This window comes from Podospora anserina, chromosome 5, assembly GCF_000226545.1.
Source record: "Podospora anserina S mat+ genomic DNA chromosome 5, supercontig 5".
Taxonomy (NCBI): Eukaryota; Fungi; Ascomycota; class Sordariomycetes; order Sordariales; family Podosporaceae; genus Podospora; species Podospora anserina.
This window is the reverse complement of record NW_001914847.1, coordinates 12,673-38,298: the sequence shown is the minus strand read 5'-3', so window position 1 is coordinate 38,298 and position 25,626 is coordinate 12,673. Positions and strand designations below refer to the sequence as shown.

Sequence of the window (25,626 nt, the reverse complement as noted above, 5' to 3'; positions counted from 1 at the left end):
CCATACAAATTAACTTTTCGTTTGGTTATTTCGTTGTTAAATGCCGGGTTAAATAAAATGCCCCTTTCCTCGTCCCCCCAAGCAGCCAGCTATCCCCCGGGGCAGTGATCTCATACCCGAACTCCAGGTCTTGAGACAGAGACGAAGTGGACAGGTCAGTGTCCCACATCCGCGTCCATTTTAGGTGGAGGGTGGTAGGGAGGAGCTGGTTAATCACGAACGTAGGACTGCCATCGCTAGCGTCCGTCCCGTTCACCACTGGAGGTTGAGACGATGAAACCCTCAAGTCAGCCGTGTGAACTATTGCTACTGGGGGTACATCAACCGGGATGACAATCGTGTTTGGTTCCGGGATTGACTCGGGGTGCGGTAACGGGAGGAAAGGGTGATTGGTGAAAAAGGCAGTCATAAAACCTGCCAGAGTGGCCGACGAGATGTCTTCCCCAGAAGAAGAAGAAGAAGAAGAAGAAGAAGAAGCAGGGGAGCTGGTCCCGCTTTTTTGCTGTTGAGTGTTTGACGCCGACCCCAGACCAGCAAAGTGCGATTCCCAGTTGACATGACCCAAAAAGCTCGTCTGCAGCTCCCCCAGCAACGCCGCTTTCTCAAGCTCGTGTTCCGACAGGTGGGCTTGGACTACCGCCAGAACCTTGGAGACGATCAGCTTGGCGTACTCCCTCATGGGCGAGTCTTCCAGATCGGCAACGATGGTCTTCTCAAACAGAGCCTCAATCTCTTCCTGCAAGACGCTGTAGTACAGCTTGAGATACAGCGTCTTGTTTGTCTTCGGCCCGATGGCAACCCCGTGCTTTCTCGTGATTTTGTACAGCAGGCTGGTGGGCTGTTTGGGAAAGATCAACACCGGCTGGCTGGGCGAGTGGCCAAAATGTGTGTCAAAGACCTTGGAGCCCAACAGCTCGCTCTTGAATAACCTCAACGGGCTGGAGCTGGCGGAGGAGACCGCAAATCGCGAAAAGAGTGCGTTGTGCTTGAAGATATCCTGAACGTTGACCTCGACTGCGAGAGAGATCGGTACAGATGATGTCTTGAAGAAGGTGAAGCTCCCACGCTCGGTGGAGTAGGTAACCTCCGCCCTGACAGCGACATCGAGCAGGTCGTGCTCAACGGTGAAGGGAAACCGGACCTTGACAGAGCTATTTGCGGGAATGGCGCCGAATTTGAAGGTGCCTCCCTCTGCTTTGGTGGCCTGTGTCGAGCCAATCACCTCTGCTTCACTCATGACCAGCCGCAGCCCACCAGTGGCAGACCTAATCTTAATCTCGCACGTCTTGACGGCGTTCCAACCAGTTGATAGCTCAAGATCCAGCGATTTCTTCTTGTCGAGCTGCAGGTCCTTTGTCCCTGACAGTCGGACGTCAAGGCCGCTAGCTCGTTGGTAAACAGCCACTTGAGGATTTTTCAGGCTTGCAATCCCCTTGTCTACAGGCTGGTTGGGATCTCGTTCGTAGTGCAGCAATACCTTCTCGCTGGACAGACGAACCTGATCCACCTCAAAAGTGCCAGCCATCATCGTGGTGCTCTGCACTCGTACCTTGTTCGGCCCTGGCCGGATGGTAACCGGCTTCTCGGTCTGTAGCCAAATTTCCCTGCTGCCCCCTGCAGTCTTGCTCGTGATGCGGATGCTGACCGAATCAGCTTCAAACTCATCAACCAAAAGACTGTGAAAGTCAAGAAACAAGGAGAAGCTGTCCTGGCCCTCGTCGTAGAATGGTGGCCCGTCCAGAGCAAGGTCACAGCAGAGGCTCGTCAGGGGAATCCTCACATCCTTTTCTAGCGATGCCGACACCGAAATCAGGTCCGCCAGGAATCCCGTGATGGCCGAGGCTTCTGGGTACTGAGTCGCAGACGTAAGGGTGTTCCTGAACCGTGACTTTTGCTGCAATCTGTCCCTCTCAGCGGCGGCTGCCTTGCAAAGGAGCTGCCGAAGTGCTTGGTTGACGTAATCGTCCAACTTGTTCAACTTCTTTAGACACCTCGCATACATGACCAGCATGGAAAGCTCAAGGAGGGCCCAGCTGCTCTCTCCAAAGAAGGGAATGACGCGGTAAAAGTAGTAAGCTGCGTCCTTGTACTCCTCAAGGTGAAACTTGAGCACCGCTAAATCAGCCATGCAGGCCTGGACCGAGTGCAGGTGGTGGGCGACTGTGTAGTGCCGGAGAGCTTTATCGGTGAGCGTCTCGTAGAGCCGATAAAAGTCATCCTTATTGTCGAGCGCTGTGCGGAGGAGGGTGGTTCCCACGCCGGCAACCGACGTGTGCAAAACCTCAGCGGTTTCTCTTGCAGCCGGCTTGGTCTTTTCGGCATCATCATCATCATCATCATCATCGTCAAGGCCAATCTCCTCCATGTCGACAATCCCAGCTTCCCCTACCGTAGGGACCGACGACCACCCGTCAGACCAGCCACGCTTCTTGCCACACTCTTCCAAAATATTTCGGGACAATGCATACAGCTCGGCTCTCCTAGCAGCAAGTTCTTCGAGCCCAGCCTTCTGAAATGACGACGTAGCTGGACTATCAATAGAACCAGGCAGGCGCCCAGACGGGAACCCAGGGCTGAGAGGTGGCCGTTGAGTGCCCTGGCCGTGAAGGGACGTCGTCCGGGCTGGATGCGTCGTCGTTTTCGGGTCTGGGATAGACGTCTTCTGATCATGGGCATCATTAAGGGTAGAAGGTGGGATAGGCAGCGCCTTGGTAGACGTCTGGGCGAGAATCTGTTGGGCAACAGAAAAGGCAAAGGACGACACCATGTTGTCCACAACCTCGGAGAGCATGGAATCGAGGACTGGCTTAACGCCATCTTCTTCTTCGTGTTTCTTGGCAGACATGATGGCCGCAATGATGTCTTCTCTCATGACTGTCGAAATCGCAGGCACGAACTCGAGCGTGCGTTTGCAGATTTCAGCGAGCTGCAGCAAGTTCTCCTGCTCCTCATTCAGCTTGGGTACGGGTGTTTTTGCAGCCACTCCTCGCGGGACCATGTCTTGCTGCTCCTTCAGCTTGGCCACCAGTTCCTCTCGTGTTGACCATGCATTTCCAAGACGAAGGAGCAGAGAGATTTGGCGTGCAAAGATGTAGCACCTGAAATCGAATAAAGACACATTGTTGGCCAAGATCAACTCTCGGTATGTCTTTTTGGATGAAGTGATGGGGATGCTTTCGGAATAATCCAGCTTTTGCTTCTCGCCAGACTGGAGATCCACAGCCTCCTCTTCCTCAAACTCAAGAGTACCGCCAGCGATCTCACTGAGAGCCTTTTGTGCTGTCTCTTTGAGATCCGGGGTATACGGAAGCAGAGCGCCTCCATGTGCTTCCGCAGACCCCGCACCCGCTTGTTCTTGGATGATAGTGTCGAGCCCAACACTAAGCTCATCATACCCAACCAGGGCATCCTCAACAAGACCAACACTTTCGAAACCCCTGGCCAGGCCTTCTTTCAGAATGAAAAAAGTGCAGAAATTCCACCCTGGTAAACTCCTCTGGGCGTCTCGTTCCTTGATGTCCTCTTCGTACTGTGTGACGCGTGTGTCGAAGCTGGATAGGATGAGCTCCTTGAACTTCCCGATCAAGTCCGCCCACGCGGCCTCACTGTCTTGCTCGGTCTCACGATACCCCGTAGGTACCGCGGGCACCACCCTCGGGAGCATACTATATGGCACGTCGTTGACGCCAATGCGAATCTGCCTGATCCTGTCCACAGCGCCCTTGCCTGAGCCGTTGAAGTCGGTCCGCAATTTCTCCAGCAACGATGTTGAGCTGCCGCGCCACTTTAGTGTCGCCGTCTTGGAGACGTCGCTGGAGTCGGGTACCTTCCCGGTGGTCCGCGGCTGGGTCGCGGCGACGGTGTTTGGGAGGACCACATGGATGATCAGCCATTCGAAGGCATCGTGGTTCTCGGCGCCACTCTTGCCCTGGGCTGGTGGTGTGTTGACTTTGATCCACTCCTTTATTTCAGCCTTCGTCGTGGACTTGTATGTATCGTTGTCGTCGCATCGTATTAGTAGCACCTTGAGGTAAGGTGTGCGGCGCAAGCCTGGTATTTGATGTCTCCTTTCCTTGCCTGGCCCTGCTGGTGGACGAAGTGTCGAGTCCACCTGGTCGCTTGAGCCACCCCTACCGGCGATGGTGGCGGTCTGGAAGCCATCGTCCCGGGCCGGTTGGTTCGCGACATCGGTGGAGCTTGCGCCCTTTGGGTTTGGAGAGGATAGGGGGGTAAAGATATTCGAGCAGTCGGCTCCGGATGGTAGGAGCTCAATGTGTAGGGTGTTGATAGATCGCAATGGCCCGGCGTGGGACTGCCAGTTGAGGTCTCGGAGCGGGAGCCGGGGAATCAACCCCGGCGCAAGGAGCTTGTAGACATCGTGGGGATCGAAGTACTCGACTGCATACAGGAACACTACTAGTCAGCTGGGAGCTCCCCAATCAACCAAAACCGTCACTAACCCGTCACCTTTGACGAAGAAAAGGGCTGTTCCATGCTGGACAGCTCTGGGCCTCTATGACATGCCCTAGTCGAAGCGCGTTGGAATTCTAGAGAGAAGGACAGCTCCTGGCCAGGCCATGCGGGGGCAGAATCCCCTGAGATGCAGGGTGTGGCACGTCAATGCATGGCCATGGAGCTCTCACCGCTTCTTGGCGATGCAGCTCACCTCCGTCACCTTGAATTTCCAGAAATTGCCCCACCAAAACTTTTGCGCAGTGGCGGGGCATCTGATGACAGTCCCGGCCGCTTGCACCCCCGAGAGTATTTTTTATTTCAGGCTCAAGAGCAGGCAGATTCCCTGTGTAAAAATCCAGGGGAGCTTTTGACAATCTTCAAAAACGGCTGGTCACTTTTGACAACAAATTTTGTGTCTTCAAAGACCTCGAAACACATCTACAAAATGGCCACCCTTCAAGCTATCAAGTATTCGCGGGGCAAGCTGTTAGTCCTTGACCAGCTCAGACTGCCCCATGAGAACCACTACGATGAGGTGTCAACTGCCGAAGAGGCTTTTGACTGCATCCGCTCCATGAGAGTGAGAGGTGCCCCCGCTATTGCCATCGTCGCTGCTTTGGCCCATGCGGTTGAGTTGCACAATGGCGACTGCAGTAAGTTTGACACTGCCCCCGAATCAAGACATCGCTAACATGCGCCACCAGCTGCCACTGAGCCCGAAGAGGTCATTGCGCATATCGAAAAGAGACTTGACTACCTCAAGGAGAGCAGGCCAACGGCTGTTGATCTCTCCAACGCCATCACACTTCTCAAGCTGGCCACTAGAGCCGCCAACCTCGAGGGTTTGGCGCACCCTGAGGCCAAGGAGGCCATCTTGAACACCTACATCCAGACGGCCGAGGAGATTCTCGCCAAGGACCTCCACAACAACACCTCTATCGGCTCTTATGGTACCGCCTGGTTGCAACAGCAGTACAGTGCCTCTTCTGAAAAGCCCATTTCCGTCCTCACGCACTGCAACACCGGTTCCCTCGCAACCTCGGGCCACGGCACTGCCCTTGGCATCATCCGCACTCTTCACTCCGAGGGTCTCCTCAAGCACGCCTACTGCACCGAGACTCGTCCTTACAACCAAGGCAGTCGTCTTACTTCCTTCGAGCTCGTCTTCGAGGGCATCCCCTCCACCCTGATCACCGACAGCATGGCTGGTGCTCTCTTCAACCTCCACCGTGAGCGCATGAACATTGGCGCCGTCATTGTCGGCGCTGACCGCGTTGTCCGCAACGGAGATACTGCCAACAAGATTGGTACCTATCAGCTGGCTGTCCTGGCTCGTCACCACGGTGTCAAGTTTGTTGTCGCTGCGCCAACAACCAGCATCGACCTCGAGACGGGGAACGGAAGCGCTATCGAGATCGAGGAGCGTAAGCGTGAAGAGCTGACACAAATCAGCGGTGCCATTGTCAACGAGGACGGAACCGTCGATACCAGCAAGACTGCGAGAGTTGCGATTGCTGATCAGAGAATTGGGGTCTGGAACCCAGCTTTCGATGTGACTCCCCATGAACTGATCGATGCCATTGTCACTGAGCGGGGAACCGTGGTGAAGGGTGCGGACGGCAAGTTTGACTTTAGCCAAGTGTTGCCCGAGCGGTTGGCCTCTGTTGCTGCTCGTCAGCTATGAGGATCGAGCTGAATACGAAATGAGATGTTGAACATATTTGTTTCCTCGAAGCTTGAAGATGAGATGATGCTGTGTAAAGCGCACAAGTCATGCAGCGCCCCACAGCCCCTGCATTGGCGATTTGTGCATGTTTTTGGACCCACTGAAAGGATGACCTCATCAGCGCTATGAACTCGACCGAGACGTTGCATCTTTCACCTTTCATCAACGGTCTTTGGGGTGGCATAGAGTTGGTGCAAAACTCAAAATGAAGCGGATCTCACAGGCACTGCTGTTATGCAGCGCATTGTACCCACCAGCAGCACATGCGACCCCTACGCCGCACGCCGACGGCCCGTTCTACCGCCATGACCTCCTCGCCCTTCACAAGAACCTCGTTGAGATACCCTCGCTCAGTGGCACCGAGGAGGACGCCGCTCTGTTCCTTCAGGAATATCTCGGCAAGCAAAACTACTCTATCGAGCTTCAACCTATTCCAGCTGGGTTAAACACAGGCTCGAATACGAGATGCAATGTCCTGGCTTGGCCCACAGCTAAGAAGCCCAGCACCGCCGACTTCAAGCTCCTCATCACATCCCACATCGATGTCGTCCCACCATACATTCCCTACAAAACCACACCGTCAGGGCCAATCACCCCAGACACCCTCATCTCCGGCCGCGGTTCCGTCGATGCGAAAGCCTCTCTTGCAGCGCAGCTCATCGCTTTATCCACCCTCCTCTCCTCGGAATCCATCTCCCCATCCGACGTGATGCTCCTCTTCGTAGTTGGCGAAGAAACTTCCGGCCTCGGCATGAAGGAGTTCTCCCGCCGCTCCCGCAGCAGCAGCAAGGTTTCTCTCTTTGGCAGCAGCAGCGACGAAAAGCAGTACCGCTTTGCCTCTGCCATCTTTGGCGAACCTACAGAGAACAAACTTGCGTGCGGCCACAAGGGGATTACCAATGGGATTGTTCGCTCTCGAGGAAAGGCTGGTCATTCAGGCTACCCACAGCTAGGCAAATCTGCCAATGAGGTGCTGATTCGCAGTTTGCACACTATCCTCAACACTGACCTTGGTTCGAGCGAGAGGTACGGCAACACGACAGTTAATATCGGGGTTCTGGAGGGGGGGGTGGCAGCGAATGTGATACCCAAGTCGGCGAGCGCTAGACTTGCTGTTCGGGTGGCATCGGGAAGTCAAAAGGAGGGACATAAGGATGTTATCGCCAAGATTGAGCACATTCTCAAGGAGACAGACGGGGATGCGCTCAGTTCAGAGTGGTTTGGCGGGTATGGGCCGGTCAAGTGCAGGTGTGAAGTTGACGGGTTTGAGACTATGGTTGCGAGTTATGGGACTGATGTTCCGAATTTGGAGGGGGGGCATACGAGTTATCTCTATGGGCCGGGGAGTATCCTTGTTGCGCATGGGGATGATGAAGGGTTGAGGGTGAGGGACCTGGAGGAGGCGGTGGAGGGGTATAGGAAGTTGATTTTGCATGTGTTGGGTGAGGGGGAGGAGGAGGAGGAGGAGGAGGAGGAGGGGGATTTGTGAATTGGATGGTGATATATATGATTTGGTGAGATAAAATATAAAGAGCCGTTGGATTTGTATCAAGGTATCATTTGACATGTTTGACTGGAAGTGTTTGCCCAGGCGTGGATCAACACAAAAATCCCGCATGTTCCCCACATCACCATAAGTGCGCATTCTGCTACTTGTAACCATCAAATCAAATCCCCTTGTGGTGTAGTTGGCTATCACGTTCGGCTGTAAATGCAATTTATCGATACCGAAAGGTCACCGGCTCGATTCCGGTCGAGGGGACACAATATCATTTTTTGCTTTTAGCCAAGTTTCTCCCGAATGTCCCCTGAATGCACACTCAAGATCTTAATTCTATTTTATTTTGCGGATATGAGAAAGGCGCCCAAGTTGCGGTATCGACAGCAAAAATACCAAGATGCGTCCCAATGATCTCACAATTACACACCTCTGATCCGAACACTCCCAATATTAAGTATATATGGTACACTAACCAACCCATCCAGAAGTCCTCATCACCCTTTGTAGGATAACACCCCTAATTAACCCCCCTCAACCACCCCGGCCTCGTCGTCCCCCCCCTCATCCTCAACCCCAATTCCACCACCCCCTTCCCCTTCCCCTCCCCCCTCGCCCTTCTCAACAACTCCCCCCTCGCCTGTTCAATAACCCCCACCGTCACAACCGGCACCGCCAACCCCCCATCCAACTTCTGCAATCCCGGCTCCCCCATCAACGACATGACCGTCAGCCCAAAACAGCTGTGGTACACGTCCGGTGGTCCACCAGGGTATTTACTAAACCCGCCTATCCGATGCGCCATCTTCTCCAGCAGGAACCGTCTCGCTGGTGCCCAGTCGCCGAGTAGCTGCAACTGGCAGAGGTTGGATAGCGCTGCTACGACCCACCAGGTGTAACACGTGTCGGCTACTTTGTTTGTGCGGCCGTTGGAGGCTATGAGGGGTGGAGAGAGAGAAAGGGATGTGAGAGGGGGGAGGAGGAAGTTGACTGGGTCTTCTTCTTCTTCTTCTTGTTCTGCAACAGGGGGTGGGTGTTCGAGGTAGATGAATTGGCGGGAGGTGAGCCAGTGGATTAAGGCGGGGAGGTCACGGATGCGGGAGAGTGATGGGGAGGGAGGGGGTGGTTGGCTGGTTGTTTGCAACGGGCGGTCGAGGAGGGAAAGCGCAGAGATGGCGCAGTAGGCATATCCCGCATGGGGTTCTTCCTGTGAGCTGCCTGCGAAGCCGCCGTCGTATGTCTGCCAGATTGTCAGTCAGCGATGGAAGTGAGGTAAGAAACAAAGAACACCTCACCTGACTGCTGAGGATATAACTCGTCAACCTCTCCTTGTCAATATCCTCCACCCACCCTGGCTCACCCTCCTCGACATCCCCCCTCAACATCCACCGTATCGACGCGGCGATGTAGCAATACCGCATGTCGTACCCTCCCCCGATGAACCACCCCTGACCAGGCAGCAACCTCAACACCTCCCCGAAACTCCCGTCCTTTCTCTGCAGCCTCCGTAACCAGCGGAGTGTTTGTGCTCTGTCGACCCCGTCGAATGCCCTCTCTGGATCATCCTCATCTGCCAACAGCGCCAGTAGCTGCAGTGCAAATAAAGTCCCTGGCGCATTGGCCATTCCGGCTGCTTCTGCCGGTTGAGATCCTGTTTCTGGTTCCGACTGCTCATAACCGTGAAGGGGGTAGACAAGTGACGAGGCAGGGGAGAAGCCACCTCCTGGGTGCTGATGGGAGAGGACCCATTTTCGGAGCTTTCTCCGGTCCTGCGGAGTGATGAGGTTGTTATCAGTGTTGTTGTTGTTGTTGTTGTTGTTGTTGTTGTTGTTAGCATGAGGTGTGAGTATGGCGATAGAGTTGATGATGAAGTAGGCCAGGGCCATGCGGTTTCCTTCGTTGGAGAGGTAGTGGTGGGGGAGGGGGGACTGGAGGCACATCTTCCAGTATTTTAGGTGTCTGTCAATGTCGAGCGTCGGCTCGGGGTTAGGGAGGTCGTCTGCTGTCATGGTTGTGGCGGTGGTTGATGAGATGGTGGGTGAAGGTGGTGTTTTTTTGGGATTTTGTTCGGATAGTAACAATTGTTCTTCAACACTACCCCGTTGGCTTTCTTAAATCAGTTAAATCTTGAAATAGATAACTCACGAATGTCCCATCTGACGGGATTCAGTTCATAAAAGGCAGTGAGAGACAGCAATATGGACCCCGCGATCGTGGGATCCCTGCTCCTCTTGCCCAAAGGGGTCGCAGTGCCAAGCCCCGGGTGCCCCAAGCCACACTTAGAACGTTTAAGCATAAATGTGGCTTGACAGATCCCGTGGCCCATATTTATTCGAGAACAAGTCCGGTCAATGACCCTCGCTTATCGGAAGGATAGCTTGCCGATAAGGCTTGTAATTGTGCCCCTTTTGGACTGTGACGGAACCGACACGAAGCTGAAGCTCGCCCACCAGCAAACCACACGACATCCTGGTGTCTCACACGACACAGACCAACCGACCCGAGGGAGAGCTGAATCCCGCGAACCCAGCACTCTCTGACGACTGAGCATCTGGCCACAACTGAATGCACACCCAGCATCAAAACTACCAAACCTCCCCCCCATCGCCCGTCGTCCAAATCATCTGGCCCAACGCCAAAGCTAGCCTTTCAAAGCCGGCCTCAACCATGGCCCTAATATCCTCCCGCACGATCCTCACCTCCCTCTCCCTCTTCCACCTGACCCTGTCCTTCCTCTTCCTGACCAACCCAACCGCCATCTCCGACCAAAGCATGGTCTCCCTCCTGGGCGACTCCCTCGCCCTCCCCCCCTCCCGATCCTTCGACGTCCCCTCCCCCGCCCTCGCCTTTTTATCCTTCCTCCTCGCCTTCCTCGCCATTTCCGACTTAGCCACCCTCTCCTACCCAGACGAAATCTCCCTCATCACCCACTGGGGCACCCAAGCCCCCCTCCGAGTCTCAATCTGCTTCTCCCTCTCAATCTACTCCTTCTTCTTCTCGCCTTCCTCCCCCATCTTCTACCACCACGACGAGTCCGCCAAAAGTCGCTTTGTCAACCACCCCAATATGCATCAAGCGCTGAACAATAACCCGGGGTATGTCCCCTCTGGCTGGGGGGGTGATGCCTTGAAAAACAGGGTGTTTTTCACGTTTGTTTTTGTCGAGACGATGGCTTGGTTTTGGACTTGGGTTACATTGGGCGAGGAGCAGCAGGGGATTTTGGCTAGGGCTGCTAGGGAGAGGGCTAAGAGGAGGGGGAGTGGGAGTTTTTAAAGTCTGCAGGATTGGGGGGGAGTTGTGGGAGACGGAGGAAAGATGATAAGAGGGGGAAGAGGGGGTTTTGCTTCTTGGGGGGGATTGCTTGGCATATGATACCTATTTATTTCACCTTAGTTCGGTTTCTCTGTTTATTTTTATTGCATAGCCGGATTGGATCACAAGGAAACATTCTCAAGCATATGGAACTCTTTGCAAATGACACTCACTACCTTACTCAAACTTCACCATCCCCCACCCCTTCACCCCCTCCCTCCAGCCATCAACCACCTTCCCAGCCCACTCCTCGGCCCCTCCCCTCCCCTCCACAATCTCGCTCACTTTCTCTGTCAACTCCCCCATCTCCCTGTCCTCCTCCCCCAAAACAACATCCAACAACTTATCCAACCACCCACTCTCATTCATCACCCCCTTCAGCACCCCAACATGACCCTTGGCCTCCCCCAGCGTCTTTGCCGCCGCCGACTCCAAAGCCTTCATCTCAGCGACAACTTCCTTGTGCAGCCCCGACTTGCCAGACTTGTCCCTTGCTGTCTCCTTCTCGTGGTGGGAGAGGACAAACGCCGCGGAGAGCTTGACAGCAAAAGCGACATCACGTACCGAGGCAAAAGAGGGCATGTCACAGAGCGAGGAGATCGCCTGCTGGGTTGTGGCGGGAACGGTCGACTTGGGCGATAACAACCCCGTGCGGAGGGTCGTGAGGGTTGTTTTGAGGGGTTGCGTTGTTTGAGAGACGATCTTTGGAACAGAGGTTTCTGATTTGGGGAGGGAGATGGCTGTGAGAACGAGGGCGGAGAGAAGAGATAAAGCGGTGTAGTAGTTTGTTTCGGCAGGAGTCAAGAGTTTGGGGGTGCTGGGCTTGTGAAGGAGGTCAGTGAGGGAGGTGTTGATGCGGGTGAGCGTTTCGAGGGCATAGGCCTTGTCCCGGGCGGCGGCTTCGGCGGCTTTAGAGGGTTTGTAATCTTTTGGTGGGGTGTAGGTGAGGAGGTCGAGGTATTGCTCCGCGAGGAAGGCGAGGTGGGAGCGCTCGTTCTGATATGGTCAGCATACAAGTTGTGGAAGAAAAGGGAATGGGGACGTACAGAAGGACCTGGGCCGAGGCGGATGAACTCTTGAATCGGGGGCCCGTTGGCACTTTCAAGGCTGGGGAAGGAGCCGTAGTCGGTCTTGTGAACAAGGGTGGTGTCCTCCACGATATCGGCTGGGGACCTGTCAGTAAACATGGTACATCATATCGATCGGGGAAAACTCACTCGCGAGAATGTGATCATCAATGTCAACATCAAGCTTGCCACCAAAAAGCCTGGTGGCGCGCCTTTCCTCTACCAGTGTCATCACAAGAGTGCAGCTGGTGCGCAGCTTCTTGTCATACTCGGCCATGTCAAGAATACTCGTGTAGCTACCAGACGAAAAGGCATCCCAAATTCTCACCGGGCTAGGATCCCGCAGACTTTGCGTGTAATAAGCACGCAGCGGTTCCATCAGGGGCCGAGTTCCCTGAAACAACCCTGGCGAGATGCTGGATATCCTATCAAAGAACAACGGGCTCAGGGCGTCCTGAATCGTCCGCTTGACGTCAAGGGGAGCCCAGAGCTGGTGTGCGTAGGAGGCGCAGCCGAAAAGGAGGTAAAGCTGCACCAGCAACAGCCGCAATCCATTGTCATTTGGTGTCACTTTCAGCTGCGTGTCGAGAAGCAAAACAGCCTGCAGCAAAATATCAGGCTGGACATCCTGCCATAACGACTGACCGAAATTCGGCAGCCCAGGCCGCAGTCCCGACAGTTTGAGCAGAGAATTTCCCATCACAAGGGCCAAATCAAGTCGGGGGTCTCGGTCCAGTTTGGGAATAGCAGCCAAGAGCTCCTTATCAGAAGTTATTTGTCTGTGTGCGTCAGCGGCATCGATGATCAGCTTCCTCAAGCATCCTTCGCATGGGCTCTTGGCCAAGTTGGAGCAAACGCGGCATTGGAAGGGCTTTCCTTGGTCTGTTCCCTCCACCACGGTTGGATGGGGAGAAAGTGTTTGTGGGCAGGTGGTGAGAGTGTAGCGCAGCCTGCATTCGAGGGCCTTGATGATGATCTGCTGAGCCTTGGTGGGATTCTTGAGAGACTCCCGTTAGCATCTGCAGAATGCAGACCAACAGAAGAAGCATACCTCGCCTGGAATTTTGGGCAACACATCCTCCAAGAATGTCTTTGCCTCTTCATATCCCAGCTCAGCCACATAGCCTTTGACGTCATCAAAAGCGGCAAATCTCTCGTAATACTGATCGAGGAAAAGCCCTATTTGAACGACCTTTGGCGACAGAGCTGTGTCTTCGTGGTCGGGGTTGATCGTGGTTGAAGGCAACTTGAAGGTCGTTTCGAGCAGCGCCAGGCTGATGTTCTTTTTGTACATGGGGGTAGCTTTGTCCTTGAGCTCGATGAACTGTTTGAGGACCTCTTGTACTTCATCGAGAGCCCTAGAAACCTGTTAGTATGTTGACACCCCCGCCAGGTAAGAAACACTGACGCATCCGCATTCGTTGCCTCGGTGGCGGCAGCAACAAACATCTTCCATATCCTCAAATCGCAGACGAAGAATGGTGTGGTGGAACCGTCGAGACCCAACTTCAGAGCATCACGGCAGAGCTCGTAGATGGTGTCCCATTCACCCCAAGTTTCCAAAGCATCGAGACACTCGCAGAAAAGAAGCTTGTGTCCCTGTTTGAGTTGACTGATGGCACCCAGTTTGGGGCTTCTGAGGCGGGCCAGAAACTCCTCCTTGGTGCCATGACTCAATAACACGCGGTAGTAGAGGCAGACCTCCTCTTCTGTGAGAAGACCTCTGTCTGTCTTTTCGAGTTTCTCGGAATTTTCCGTGATATCAGCTGCCTTTTGGAGCTGTCTGACTGTCAAAAGGCTGTACACTTTGCGACTGGCTTCAGTGCACTGTGGGCTAATCTGGACACGTCAATTCCTCGTCTCGACACCATTGTTAATAGGCGAGTATACATACTGAAAGGAGGAATGTCAAAGTGATGTTCCAAAACATGTACCGGCGGTCAGTCGTGTTGGCATAGGTCTTGTCCAAGGTCGCTGCAATCTGCTGAGCGCTGACAAGATCCCACTGTTCCAAACAACCCTGAAGACAAGATGAGGCCATTGGACTGCTGGCGTTTGCCTTGACCCATCGTGCTCTCAAAGGGCCAAATGTCTCGGCAAAGTCGATCTCATAACCTATGAAGTCCTGACAGGCCCACTCATACAGGTCGAGGGTGTCGATATCAGGGGTCTTCTTGCTCCTGACCAACTCGTCGACATGGACGAGTACGGCACATTTCTCGGCAGTGCCCTGTAGTTGGGCCTCAGTAGAGACTCTGATAGCCTGCATGGAATATTCAGTATCATGTGCTTCTTGGTAGCCAGTCAGGGCATGTACCTCATAATAAGGGTCCTTGAGAGTCGCAAAGCGTTTTGCAGCAAGCCGAATGACGGCGGACCAGTTCCCATCACTAAACGCAGACTGCAGTTGCACGTCGACGCTGCTTTTGAGGGCCGGTGGCCCATATCTGTATCTGTTGTACGCCATAATTGGTTCTCTTTTGGTGCAGGCGCAGGCGAAGACGAGGCGAGAGAGGAAGGCCAGCCAACCCGACGTGGGGGGCAGGATGGAGTTGAAGGTGAGGGGCCAATGGCAGGCGAGGAATTGGGCTGCTCGTACACCTTGTGCGGCTTACAAACAACAATGAAAACCTCCGCAGTACTTGAGAAACACGAGCAAACAGTTTCAAAAAGAACTGTTTCCAAAGCCTGTTGCGCTCTGGGCCAAGATGCTGATGGGATACTCGTACATGCGAGGGAACAAGAAGCTCACCACAACATTTTGGTGGGGTTGTGGGGCACGAGCTTGACCTTTGCAACCCCACCTTCACCGCGGTGAGCCTCTGCCACGAAGAAGCCAGTTCAACAGCTATAATCGCCGTCTCCTCTCTTGCTAAATCTTATAGAAAAAATGGGTTTGCATAATAGCATGTCTGCCAGTCGTTACGTAGTATGACAAGAGAGGAGAAATAAAACTACAAAATTGTTACAGAGACAGGAGTAGTCCTGTCTATTCTGCCCTGAGAAGTAGTTGTCCCACGCCGTATCTCTATTCCTGGAGGCCAATTCCTTGGTATATCAACCCTAGAATCACAGCAGGTCTCTGGTCCGTCGTGGGAACAGCGCGGGGTATCTAGTTCGTTCGGTGTCGGCCGTCAAGCATTAAGCATTGCCTCCTCGTTTGCTCTCTATCCTGCGCTTCTCGATCTGTCCCACACCAGCGACGGTCAGCATGCAATCCGTCATTCACCAAGACCCAATCTTCATACCCAAATCTTCTTGCAATCTCTGTATGCCCTGTACACCTCCCAAAACACCGATTGTTAGCGCAGTCTGCTCGACCGTTATCCCCCCCAACAGTATCAGATTGTCGCAACTGACTGGAAGTAATCGGAGCACATGGTTCGGTCACCCTGGTTGCGGTGCAGACACCGGATGCTTTTCGTGGCAGCCTCCTGGCATGGATCGAGGAACTCGCTTCTGTCTTTGCTGGTGACAGAGGTTCATTAGCAGTTGTCATGTTCTCCAGGAGGGGCCGGAACTTACCCGTTAAACTTGGACTTTGTCTCGCCGGTCCAGGGCTCCCTGGTGCTACCTCCGGTGGACGCCATTGCGATATTGCTGGGACGTTCAAATCATAAGAGCGTCGTCGGTGGATGCGCCTGTCGCATTATCCACTGTCTTCGGCTTGCGACAGCGTTTTGGTGAAGAGCACGAGTCGCGGGTCGGGTTCCCCGATGCCGATGCTAAGCTTTGAGCACGGTCCATTCCTTGAGAGGCCCACATTTCCGACGGTTACCCCTGAGCCCCTGAACTACATGACCACCATCGACGCAATCCAGGCCTTGTCGGGATAAACAGGTGGATGGACAAGCAACTTGGGATGCGAAAAGTCGTTCCAGCTTCAAAGTAATGTTTTTAACATGGAACAGAGAATCGTGCACAATTTCCAATCTAATTGGCATCGCCTTGAGACTGGTCGGAACAAAGGTCCAACTGCAGCGAAAAAGGGGTGCGACTCAGCTTATCGAACCTGACCGTTACCATGGGGAAGGGGGCCTGGAAAGTCGTGCCTTCCATTTTGATACTCCAATGGCGGAGTGCCAGATATTCCACCCAGTTCAACTACTCTGTCCTGGGGTCGACTTCCCTTTTCCAACACACCCTCCCGTCCCTGTTCCATAAGTTGTGTTGAGCCTTGTCAGCGACAAGCTTCTTTGGCTTTTGCTTCTCTTCTTGAAGGGGTCATCCTCTCTACACCACCTACCCACCGAGGGCAGAGCCCCGTCTGATTCTCCAGTTTTGAAATCCTCGAGCAGCTTTTCTTTTGGCCGCACAGGCTTGGTTCGATTCTCAAGTCGCGATTTCTTTGGCAGCGCAGGCCTGAGCTTGTTCGTTTCGAATTTCAAAGCCCTCTTTTCTTCCAGACCACTCCGGCTCCAGGGCCAATTTTTGTTCTTCCAATCGCTCTTCGGAACAATTCAACTTCAGGGCCATTTTCTCGACCTTCACGTCCCTCTAATGTCCGGCAGCTCATTGTCAGGACAGTGGTTTGAGTACCGAGTAGCTTTTCTGTCTGGAAACTCGAACTCCAAACTCGTCTTCTTCGTTTGCCAGTCGCTTTCCTTCTGGCAACTCAGAGTCCATCGCCATTGCGTCGGTTCTTTAAACGCTCTTTCTTTCCGACAACTCGACTTTGAGGCTGTTCCTTCCTGATTGAAAGGAACAGGCTACACAAGCGCTTTTCAGTGTGAACTTGATATTCAAGTTCTTCAGGTATTGAATTAGACCCCCTTTTCATGTCGGTCCAAATCTGACCCAGTCCAGCCAGATACTGGAAAAGCCTGCCAAGCTTCAAGCCAGGGCACAACATGAGCCCGACCGACTCGGATATCGAAGTCATGGCGGACTTCAAGATGGTTCCTGACACCCCTTTTTGGGAGATGCCAGGCTTCCTGTTTGATGCCGAGACTGTTGAAGAGATCCAAGAACATAAGAAAAGGATCTGGAAGGCCTTGATATGCCCTGACTACACCAGTGTGCCGAAGGGGTCTCGGAATCGCGCCAACCCCGAGGAAATCACCAAAACCAGAGTGCAAAACAACATCGCCTTGCTCTTTCGGGCTCTTTTGTTCTTCTCTGATCACCATCCCTCGCCCTCATACTGGAAAGACCTGTCCCCAGACACCTTCTCAGGATGTGGAGAGACGACTATCAAGCTGCTGGAAGGGATCTTTGTCCACGCGCGCAGGGCTTACGCCGATTCGAAAGGGCGCCGGAGACGATCCAATGTCGCCATGTATGCTGATAAGTACATCAGCTTCCTCGACTCGGCTGGAGGGGACGTTTCCACATCAGATCTCTCCAAGGTTGAGCTTCGCGATAGTTGGGCCGAGCTCAAAAAGAAGGGCGCGCTCTTCAATTTAGCTCAGCACAGGCCGAATGATGTCGAAGACGACAGCACAGACGAGGAGCCACTCACATTGCCTGGGGAGAGCCTCGAGCAGCACAAGTCTAAAAAGCGCAAGAAGACTACATCGGGGCCAGTGACGCCTCGAAAGTCGACACGACGTTCATCGGTGTCTGGGCCTTCCAAACCGTCGGCAGACCCTTCAAAAACTTCGACCGGCCCTTCAAGAACAGGCCCTCCAACATCGTCGACCCGCCCTTCGATCCGCTCAGTGAGGGTCGTCTCCCCATCATCATCACCGCCAACACTGCGATTCGACTCCTCTGTGGGGCTGAGCTCAGAAATATCCACGGCCGAGACCGTCAGTTCCCCAATCCTTGGCTCAGCGCTGGCCAATAATGGGGATACCCAGCGCGAGTCGCTCAAAAAGGTCCACCAGCGTATGAGGGTCATCGACATCACAATTGGAGAACATTCAGACATCCTCGCATCCCACACTAACGCGATCGAGAGCCTGAGGGCAGATATTGGCCTTCACAAAGGAGGCAAAGCCGCTGGACTTGTGTCCACTGTGGCGGAGGCGGTTGCCGGGGTCTTGGAGAAAAAGAAGCAGTCGTACATCACACATGTGGCAGCCGCTAAAGTGAATGCTGCCAAAGGGCCCTTGGAAGAGAAGCTTGCCACCCTTGACTCCAAGATTCTGGACTATGTCGGGAAGGTCGCCGTGGCCGAGTCCAAGCGCAGCGACATGGAAACAAAGCTCGACAGGGTCAGCAAGAAACTGGAGCTGATGGGCAGTACCTCCGGGTATGAGAAGCTCCAGAAGAAGGTGAAGCGGTATCGCGATGATCATAAGAGCCTCGCGCGAGATGTGACCTCCCGGCTGTTGAAGTTGGAGCGAAATGTCGACAGATCAGGACCCGCCGGTGCTGCGGAAGAGTCCGAGGAGGAGGAGGATCGCCAGAATCACGCTCGGTCTAACGACTCCCGCTTCGCCATGTTAGAGAAGCAGATCACAGACCTGAAGCAGGTCAACATTAGTCTAACTAAGAGGGTCGCTGACCTCGAGAAGGGCAACGAAGCTGGACAGCGCAGGGACAACTACTACAGCAGGGACAACTACGACAACAGGGACAGCCATCAGAGGAGGGACAGTTACAACACGAGCATGGTAGGGTTGAACCGTGGATCGAGGCCCAATGGCCAGATGAACAACGGCCAGGGCATCAGGCGTTGTTAGTTGCTGAGGAAAGGGATGGCATCGTGGAGTTTGAAGGCTAATCCTTCGTTGAGATATCATGCTGCTATTTGTCGCTATTGTATGTAGTACAGTTACTGTCTCGAAGATAATGTAAGAACGATCTGTCAAAATAGTCAACCGGGCCCACTGTTAAGGAATTAACATCTTGGCAGTGGGACCTGGGCCACTGGGTTCGGCCTTTTCCAACCACCCGGGCAACTCACCCTCGTACAACAACAGAATTGACACCTTTTGGCACCCCATACCTGATTTGACACGATCCATTCAGGGAGCCCAAGACATGTCTCAAAGTGCCAAGCATGAAACGGATGACGGGACGTACCCCGCAAAAGAGGGTCCTCCTTGGCAGAACGAACCTATACGAACTAGAACGCGCTAGATCCCGTTTGGGACTTCTGGGCTGACGAGTCGATGCGACGGGCCAACAGCAGTCAACAGCAGCCAACAGCAGCCGTCGCCGTCTCGAACGCCCCCCACAGCACACGGGCACTGCAATGCACCGCCCCAGCAGCCATTTGAACAATCCCTGCTCAGGAACAATGAGACCCGGAAAGACTCCCAGAACAAAGGAAATGTCTCCAAATTGGGCATTTCGGCGCCCTGGCCTCGGGCCCTTACGTCAGGTCAACCACTGTTCCATTCTCACCCCGAACGGGAGTTGCATGCTGACGACGACGACGACGACGATTGACCGGTTGTTTCCGACGGGAATATACAGCCAACTCTTTTGAGGTGGTGATGTCGAACTGCTGACGGCCGCTGCCCTGCCCTGCCCTTCTGCCCACGTGCAGCAGCCTTCCCCTCGCCCTCATCCCCGAAATCTCCGTCTTCTCCCTACTACTCGAAACCGAATTCGGCTTGAGGATCCCAGCCTTATTTCCCTAGCTCCTTTTCCCAGCGACGTCGACTTTCCCAAGCAGCACCGACAGGCCACAGCTACAGCAGACACCCGATGCGCGCCGACAAACCGCAAACATGAGATGGACGAACGCTTCTGCTGCGGCAGCGCTGCTGCTGTGCGCAGTGACGGGTGCCAGTGCGCAGTCCGGAAACAAGCTGCAGGTCAATCTTGATTCTCAAGGTGGGTTCCCGGGAGCTAGCACAGCAGCAGAAACAGACGGTACGGACCGTGTGCTAACGAAAGAGACGGGTCAGATTCCATCAAGAGAGCCGCCAAAGTCGTTGCTGCCAACCTCTGGGAGTACTACCGCGGTGACGAGCCAGGCCAGACACCGGGCATTCTGCCAGGCCCGCCACCGGCCGGCGACTATTACTGGTGGCAGGCCGGCGCAATGTTCGGCACCTTGATCGACTACTGGCACTACACAGGCGATAGCACATACAACAACGAGACCGTCCGATCCATCGTCCACCAAGCTGGCGCTCCTACCTTTGCCTTTATGCACCCCAACTGGACCGCCTCTCTCGGCAACGATGATCAAGGTTTCTGGGGCATGACGGCTATGCTGGCCGCCGAGGTCAACTTCCCCAACCCGGCGCCCACTGACCCGCAGTATCTCGCGCTCGCCCAAGCCACCTTCAACACCCAAGCCGCCAGGTGGGAGAACCAGGACTGCGCCGGTGGTCTCCGCTGGCAGGTTCCCCATACCAACAACGGCTACGATTACAAGAATACTATTGCCAACGTTGTCTTCCTCAACATCGCCGCTCGTCTCGCGCGGTACACAAACAATGAAACATATGCCGAGTGGGCCGAGCGGACATGGGATTGGACCGAGGGCGTTGGGTACATCACGGAGGATTACGATGTGTACGATGGTGCCAACACTCCGCAAAACTGCACCAACCTCAACAAGGTGCAATGGTCGCCCAATGCTGCTGTCTTGCTCCACGGCGCCGCCATCATGTACAACTATGTATGTCTTGAATATTCCCCTCTTGCTCCCACAGAAAACTGACCGTCGACCCCCAGACTACCGGCGACAGGCAGGCCCAGTGGAAGACCCGCGTCGCCGGTCTCCTCAACCGAACCGTCGACCACTTCTTCCCCGAAGGCATCATGGTCGAACGCCCCTGCGAGCTCAAGGACCGAGTCCAGTGCAATGTCGATCAGCACTCTTTCAAGGGGTACATGCACCGCGCTCTGGCCTCGACCGCCATCGTGGCCCCTTTCACCCGGGATTCGATCCTCGAGGTCCTCAGGTCATCAACAAAGGGCGCGGTGGAATCATGTCTGGCGGACGGAACCTGCGGCTTTCGCTGGGATAGGGGGGAGTACGATGGCGATGTGTCCAATGGACCGGCGGGTCAACAGATGAGCGCTTTGGCGGCGCTGTCTACGCTGCTGTTGGATAATAGTGATGGTCCGTTGACGAACTCGACGGGTGGTACGTCGGTGGGTGACCCGAATGCTGGGTCTAGCGCTTTTGAGCTGGATCCCATGAGGCAGATCACGGCGGGGGATAAGGCGGGGGCGGCGATAGTGACGATTGTGGTGGTGGGATCGTTTGTGGGGAGTTTGGTGTGGATGAGTGGGGGGTTGTTTGAGGTTTCTTGATCTTTTTGGGTCTTTTTCTTTGGGGGTTTATGTTTGATCGTGGGGATTTTTTTTTGGGTAGGGCATTTGGTGTTTTTTTTTCGGTTGTTTTTCAGTTTTTTTTTTTGGTTTTTTTTTTGTTTCTTTTTTTGGTTTTTTTTTGTGATTGGTTGCAAAGTACTTGGTCGTCTGGCATATAGCGCGTACATTTGATCATATAGGTAGCATCATGGGCCCCTGGGATGGTTAGGCGGTAAGTCAAAATGTTTGTATACATACCATTCGTTAACATTGATGCTAAATGATGGGAGAGCCCCTTGTGTGAGAGTTGATACAAGTGCGCTGTTGCCCCTTGATATGGAACTTGTTGCCTCTCGGAGTTGAACTACTAGCGTTTGTCTGGAATACGGTTCACCGCATCCAAAGTATGCAGCATACATCGTGAGTCTTGTTGCCAGGCAAACATCTCGCCGTCAGGGTCTAACAACGCCCACTGTTTATCTCATTGTTGTTGACAAACTTGATCACAGCTGCCGCCGTGCCTTTCACCTTCCGCCGAGATTTTACTTTCCGTGGACCTGTTTACCCGCTTGCAAAGAGGAAAGAGCCCGTCGCCAGGTTTTCTAGCCTTCTCTTGGTTTAAATAATTCTCCAACTTTCTTCATCTCACGGGTCAGACGGCATTCTCGCAGACCCTTTCTTCCATCCTGAACCGCCTACCGTGACTATTACCTTCCAAAACAAACAGTCACCAGCCCGACCACAGCCGTGAGCTGCTTTGTTACAGGTGCCTACCCGGCAGGGTTCTCTCTCACTCACGAAAGTAGCCTGTCGTCCAGCAGTGAGGTTGTTTACTGATGTTCACGTCTTCACCTCTGACTCACAACTCTTCCCTCTTCAACTTGCGACTTGCGACTTTCATCTTTACTTTACACTTTTACTTGCGACTTGCAACCCTTCCGCCAGTCAACTCACATCTTTCCATCACTGCTCACCGCGACCACACCTCTTCATCCACTCACTCGCGCGCATACCACCAACCACCTCTCGACCCTGTCACTCCTCATACTGGTTGTCACCCCCTCCCTCCCCCCCCCACCCGAACAATTTTACCCCCCCCTCACCACATAACAAACACCATAAACCGTAAAAACTACTTAAACTCCCCAGGAACAAACTCCTCCCTTCCCTCAACTCCACTAAAAGCAAAAAACGACTCGGAACTTTATATCTCCCAATCACCGGCTGCAAAAAGGGTTAAAAAATTTGGGAGACTAAGGTCAGGGGGAGTATTCATGACCATGATGGGGACTCCGAACACTGCTCAGGGGGAGGGGAGTTAAAGAAGGGTTTAGGTTTAATTGATGAGGATGAGATGTTTACTCCTGGGGTTGGGGGGGTGAAAGAGAAAGATTGGGGAGTTGGGGCGGTTGGAGGGGAACGCCGTTTGAAGGTTAGGATTGGGAGGGTTGGGGGGGGGAGACGGGGTGAGAATGGGGAGGTGGGCGGGGGTGGTGATGCGGGGGCTGATGGGGTGGATGTCAAGGAGGAGGAGGTGGAGGAGGAGGAGGGGCTCGAGGGGGAAAAGAGCGGGAAGAAGAAGAGGAGTCCTGGTGGGAGTGGGAAGAAGAGCAAGAAGAAGAAGAAGAAGAGAAAGTCGCTGGTTGTGGTGGGGGATGGGGATGCCGGGATGGACAGGATGGGGGAGATGTTTCCTGATCTGCCCAAGCCGTCGGCGGCTGTGGGTGAGGAGGACCCTTGCCGCCGTGATTCTTTGCCCTCTGAGATGGACGAAGCGCAAGATTGTAGCCAGATGGAGCTGGATGGCACCCCCGGCGTGGACTTTGGCATTCACGAGGATGATGTGGCTGATGAGAAGGGAGATGAGGAGGTCAAGGAGTTTATTGAGGAGGTGTTTGCCCGGCCGGAGTTTGAGTACCGTGTTGGAGAGGAGATTGGGACTGACGGGAGTGGGGTGATGGCTGCTGCTGAGGATTATTTGGATCGGAAGGAGTCGCCTGGTACCTTGTCGTCTACCACACCCAGCAACACTGCCGAAAACGACGACGTCGCGGCTATCAAGTCGCTTTTGCACTCTCTCGACACCAAAATCTCTGCTCTTGCTTCTGAGAGTGCCGGTCAGGACATGCAAAACAAGATTGGTGACGTCCAAGAGGACCTCCGCGGGGCCTATGACGGGATGGTGAGGCTTTATGAACAGCTGGAAAGGGACGAGATGCGGGCGGCGGTCAGGCATGAGATTTTGTTCAACGGGATGAAGAGCATTGTGGGGGAGCTGGGGGCTGTGAGGAGGGAGCAGGAGGCGGTGATGAGGCATTTGGGGCTGGAGGCGGAGAGTCCGTTGGCGGTTGGGAGGAAGGATAAGAATAAGGAAGGGAAGAAGGCGCTGGAGAGTTGTTTGAGGACGTATCTAGAGGGGATGGGGAGGGCGACGGAGAGGGAGGAGGTGGTGGAGAAGGGGCTGTTGGCCGTGGAGTATGCGGGGAGATTTTTGGGGGGGTTGTGAGGGGTTGATTTATGGGTTATTTGAGGAGGAGGGATTGGAGTTTTGGCTGGGAGTTGATATGGACTGGATTATAGGATGTCTGGTGGCTTTTATGGAGGTGGTGGGGTGGATAATGTGTTGGTTTGTTGTATGAGATTGGAATTGGGAGGTGTGCGCTGCGTTCAGTCGATTCTGGTTGTACATGTATTTGTATGTAAGAGATCTCTTTTAGGGAAGAGGTAGTCAATCTTGAACATTGCTCCAACTTCTGCTGGGCATTCTGAGACTGGTGATGATATATCATACCCTAACCCTGACCTAAGTGTGCGCCATCTTACCGTTATGACGTCTTTGAATTGAAAGCCAAGCTCCTCCTTCCCGATTAGTGCACCACATGCAGCTTTGATAGGCTGCCCTGTCCCACGCGCGCTATCTAATCTTTTTGCACCCCCCGCAGCGTTCCTTCATTTTCCCACGATAACAACGACCGTTTTGAATCAAGAGAAAAAAAAAAAAAAGAAAAAAAAAAAAAAAACCGATGGAAACCAGAGCCGGCGGCCTCGTCCGGTCCCGCGTCGCCAACGCGTGCGACACGTGCAAGCAGCGCAAGATCCGGTGCAGCGGCGTGTTGCCGTGCGGGTACTGCGTCCGCCGCCGGGACCCCGACAGTTGCCGGTACACCGCCCCGCGTGTGAGGCGTCCGAGGCCGTCAACCACCACCACCACCGCCGGCCACCGTGAGGATGATGTGAGGAGTTCTGTTTCGCATGCTTCTGGGTCGCCGGGGGCGGCTTCAAATCATCCGGTTGTGCGGATCGGTGCGCCGGCGCAGCAGCAGCACCACCACCGGATTGAGGAGCAACATCCGTTGGAAGAGCACGAGGACACCGAGGTGCCGAGGGAGGCGAGGCTGCTGTGTGACGCGCAGGGGAAGCTGGTCTTTATCGGGGACTGCGCGCCGCTGTCGTTTTTCCAGACGGTGAGGAGGCTGGTGACCACACGGGTGGATGCGCATGCTTTTGCGCCCGAGACGGGGGGGTACTCGGCGCTGGAGAATGCATCTTCCAGACCGTCGGTGTCGTCTGGTTACGGGGCGTTGCCGCCGCGGGTGAGGATTGAGATCGGGCCTGCTGCGGTGGGGGCGTATTTGGAGGTTACGAGGGGGTTGATTGATTTGTTTGAGGATGATGCGAGGCTGGAGAGGGATATTATCGAGTGGGCTGCGGAGGATCATGGGGATGATGCTCTGGCTGGGGCGGTGAATTATTTGGTGTTGGCGATTGGGTGTCAGAAGATTGAGAAGGGGGGTGAAGGTACGGGGCAGCAGTATTTTGACTACGCGAGGAACGTGGCGCTTGCGAGTTTAGGGGGGAATTTGGGAGTGGCGAGCGTGCAGGTTTTTATACTTATCACGCTGTACTCGCTGGGGGCGTGTCAGATTAATGCCGCGTTTTTGTTTTTTGGGCTGGCGGCACGGGCAGCGCTGTCGATAGGGGTGCATAGGACCGCGGTCAATGCGAGGTTCGGGCCCGACATTCACAGGCAGAGGGACAGGTTGTGGAAGAGCCTGAGGGTGGTGGACTTGTTCTTGTCGACGTCGATGGGGAGACCGCCAGCGACATCGGATGTGGACTGTACGGTGCCGTACAGACAGCCGGACGAAACCGGGAGGGAGAAGTTTGATCTGTTGAACGCGTCGGTACAGATATTCCTGGTGATCGAGAGTGTCGTGGTGGAGGTATATTCGAGGAGGAAAATCTCGCCGAGGTTGACCGAGGGGATATCGAGAGAGCTGAGAGGGTGGTCAGGGCAATGGTTGGAGAGGTTGAAGGAGGTGGTGGAGGATAATGAGGAAGGGGACGTCGATGCTGGAGTGGTGAATGGTGCCTGCCAGGTGCTGGCCTCGTATTATACT

At 54.3% G+C, this 25,626-nt stretch overlaps 11 protein-coding genes across 11 annotated transcripts, besides 1 other annotated feature; 7 read left to right on the top strand and 4 right to left on the bottom strand.

Moving 5' to 3' along the window:
- Window positions 1-25: 25 nt before the first annotated feature.
- Window positions 26-4,494, bottom strand: PODANS_5_4470 (uncharacterized protein; the record flags this gene model as incomplete). Its single annotated transcript, XM_001905264.1, has 2 exons — window positions 26-4,416; window positions 4,461-4,494. 2 exons carry the CDS (start codon window positions 4,492-4,494, stop codon window positions 26-28), a joined length of 4,425 nt encoding a protein of 1,474 aa, XP_001905299.1.
- Window positions 4,495-4,600: 106 nt separating this feature from the next.
- On the top strand, window positions 4,601-6,139 carry PODANS_5_4460 (uncharacterized protein; the record flags this gene model as incomplete). Its single annotated transcript, XM_001905263.1, has 2 exons — window positions 4,601-5,108; window positions 5,160-6,139. The coding sequence occupies 2 exons, from the start codon at window positions 4,601-4,603 to the stop codon at window positions 6,137-6,139; spliced, it is 1,488 nt and encodes a 495-aa protein (XP_001905298.1).
- A 247-nt stretch (window positions 6,140-6,386) lies between these two features.
- Window positions 6,387-7,670, top strand: PODANS_5_4450 (uncharacterized protein; the record flags this gene model as incomplete). The annotated part of the gene is made up of 1 exon (XM_001905262.1): window positions 6,387-7,670. The coding sequence occupies one exon, from the start codon at window positions 6,387-6,389 to the stop codon at window positions 7,668-7,670; it is 1,284 nt and encodes a 427-aa protein (XP_001905297.1).
- Window positions 7,671-7,854: 184 nt separating this feature from the next.
- Window positions 7,855-7,943, top strand: a tRNA (tRNA-Tyr).
- Window positions 7,944-8,199: 256 nt separating this feature from the next.
- On the bottom strand, window positions 8,200-9,688 carry PODANS_5_4440 (uncharacterized protein; the record flags this gene model as incomplete). Its single annotated transcript, XM_001905261.1, has 2 exons — window positions 8,200-8,919; window positions 8,975-9,688. The coding sequence occupies 2 exons, from the start codon at window positions 9,686-9,688 to the stop codon at window positions 8,200-8,202; spliced, it is 1,434 nt and encodes a 477-aa protein (XP_001905296.1).
- Window positions 9,689-10,346: 658 nt separating this feature from the next.
- Window positions 10,347-10,952, top strand: PODANS_5_4430 (uncharacterized protein; the record flags this gene model as incomplete). Its single annotated transcript, XM_001905260.1, has 1 exon — window positions 10,347-10,952. The coding sequence occupies one exon, from the start codon at window positions 10,347-10,349 to the stop codon at window positions 10,950-10,952; it is 606 nt and encodes a 201-aa protein (XP_001905295.1).
- Window positions 10,953-11,168: 216 nt separating this feature from the next.
- PODANS_5_4420 (uncharacterized protein) lies at window positions 11,169-14,525 on the bottom strand (the record flags this gene model as incomplete). The annotated part of the gene is made up of 7 exons (XM_001905259.1): window positions 11,169-11,954; window positions 12,038-12,164; window positions 12,205-13,055; window positions 13,110-13,424; window positions 13,502-13,897; window positions 13,953-14,321; window positions 14,376-14,525. 7 exons carry the CDS (start codon window positions 14,523-14,525, stop codon window positions 11,169-11,171), a joined length of 2,994 nt encoding a protein of 997 aa, XP_001905294.1.
- Window positions 14,526-15,199: 674 nt separating this feature from the next.
- On the bottom strand, window positions 15,200-15,648 carry PODANS_5_4410 (uncharacterized protein; the record flags this gene model as incomplete). The annotated part of the gene is made up of 4 exons (XM_001905258.1): window positions 15,200-15,244; window positions 15,307-15,334; window positions 15,419-15,526; window positions 15,584-15,648. The coding sequence occupies 4 exons, from the start codon at window positions 15,646-15,648 to the stop codon at window positions 15,200-15,202; spliced, it is 246 nt and encodes an 81-aa protein (XP_001905293.1).
- Window positions 15,649-16,908: 1,260 nt separating this feature from the next.
- On the top strand, window positions 16,909-18,687 carry PODANS_5_4400 (uncharacterized protein; the record flags this gene model as incomplete). The annotated part of the gene is made up of 1 exon (XM_001905257.1): window positions 16,909-18,687. One exon carries the CDS (start codon window positions 16,909-16,911, stop codon window positions 18,685-18,687), a length of 1,779 nt encoding a protein of 592 aa, XP_001905292.1.
- Window positions 18,688-19,688: 1,001 nt separating this feature from the next.
- PODANS_5_4390 (uncharacterized protein) lies at window positions 19,689-21,226 on the top strand (the record flags this gene model as incomplete). Its single annotated transcript, XM_001905256.1, has 3 exons — window positions 19,689-19,751; window positions 19,809-20,585; window positions 20,660-21,226. 3 exons carry the CDS (start codon window positions 19,689-19,691, stop codon window positions 21,224-21,226), a joined length of 1,407 nt encoding a protein of 468 aa, XP_001905291.1.
- Window positions 21,227-22,580: 1,354 nt separating this feature from the next.
- PODANS_5_4380 (uncharacterized protein) lies at window positions 22,581-23,732 on the top strand (the record flags this gene model as incomplete). The annotated part of the gene is made up of 1 exon (XM_001905255.1): window positions 22,581-23,732. The coding sequence occupies one exon, from the start codon at window positions 22,581-22,583 to the stop codon at window positions 23,730-23,732; it is 1,152 nt and encodes a 383-aa protein (XP_001905290.1).
- Window positions 23,733-24,249: 517 nt separating this feature from the next.
- Window positions 24,250-25,626, top strand: PODANS_5_4370 (uncharacterized protein; the record flags this gene model as incomplete). The annotated part of the gene is made up of 1 exon (XM_001905254.1): window positions 24,250-25,626. A coding segment is annotated over one exon (1,377 nt), but the record flags the coding sequence as incomplete, so codon positions are not given.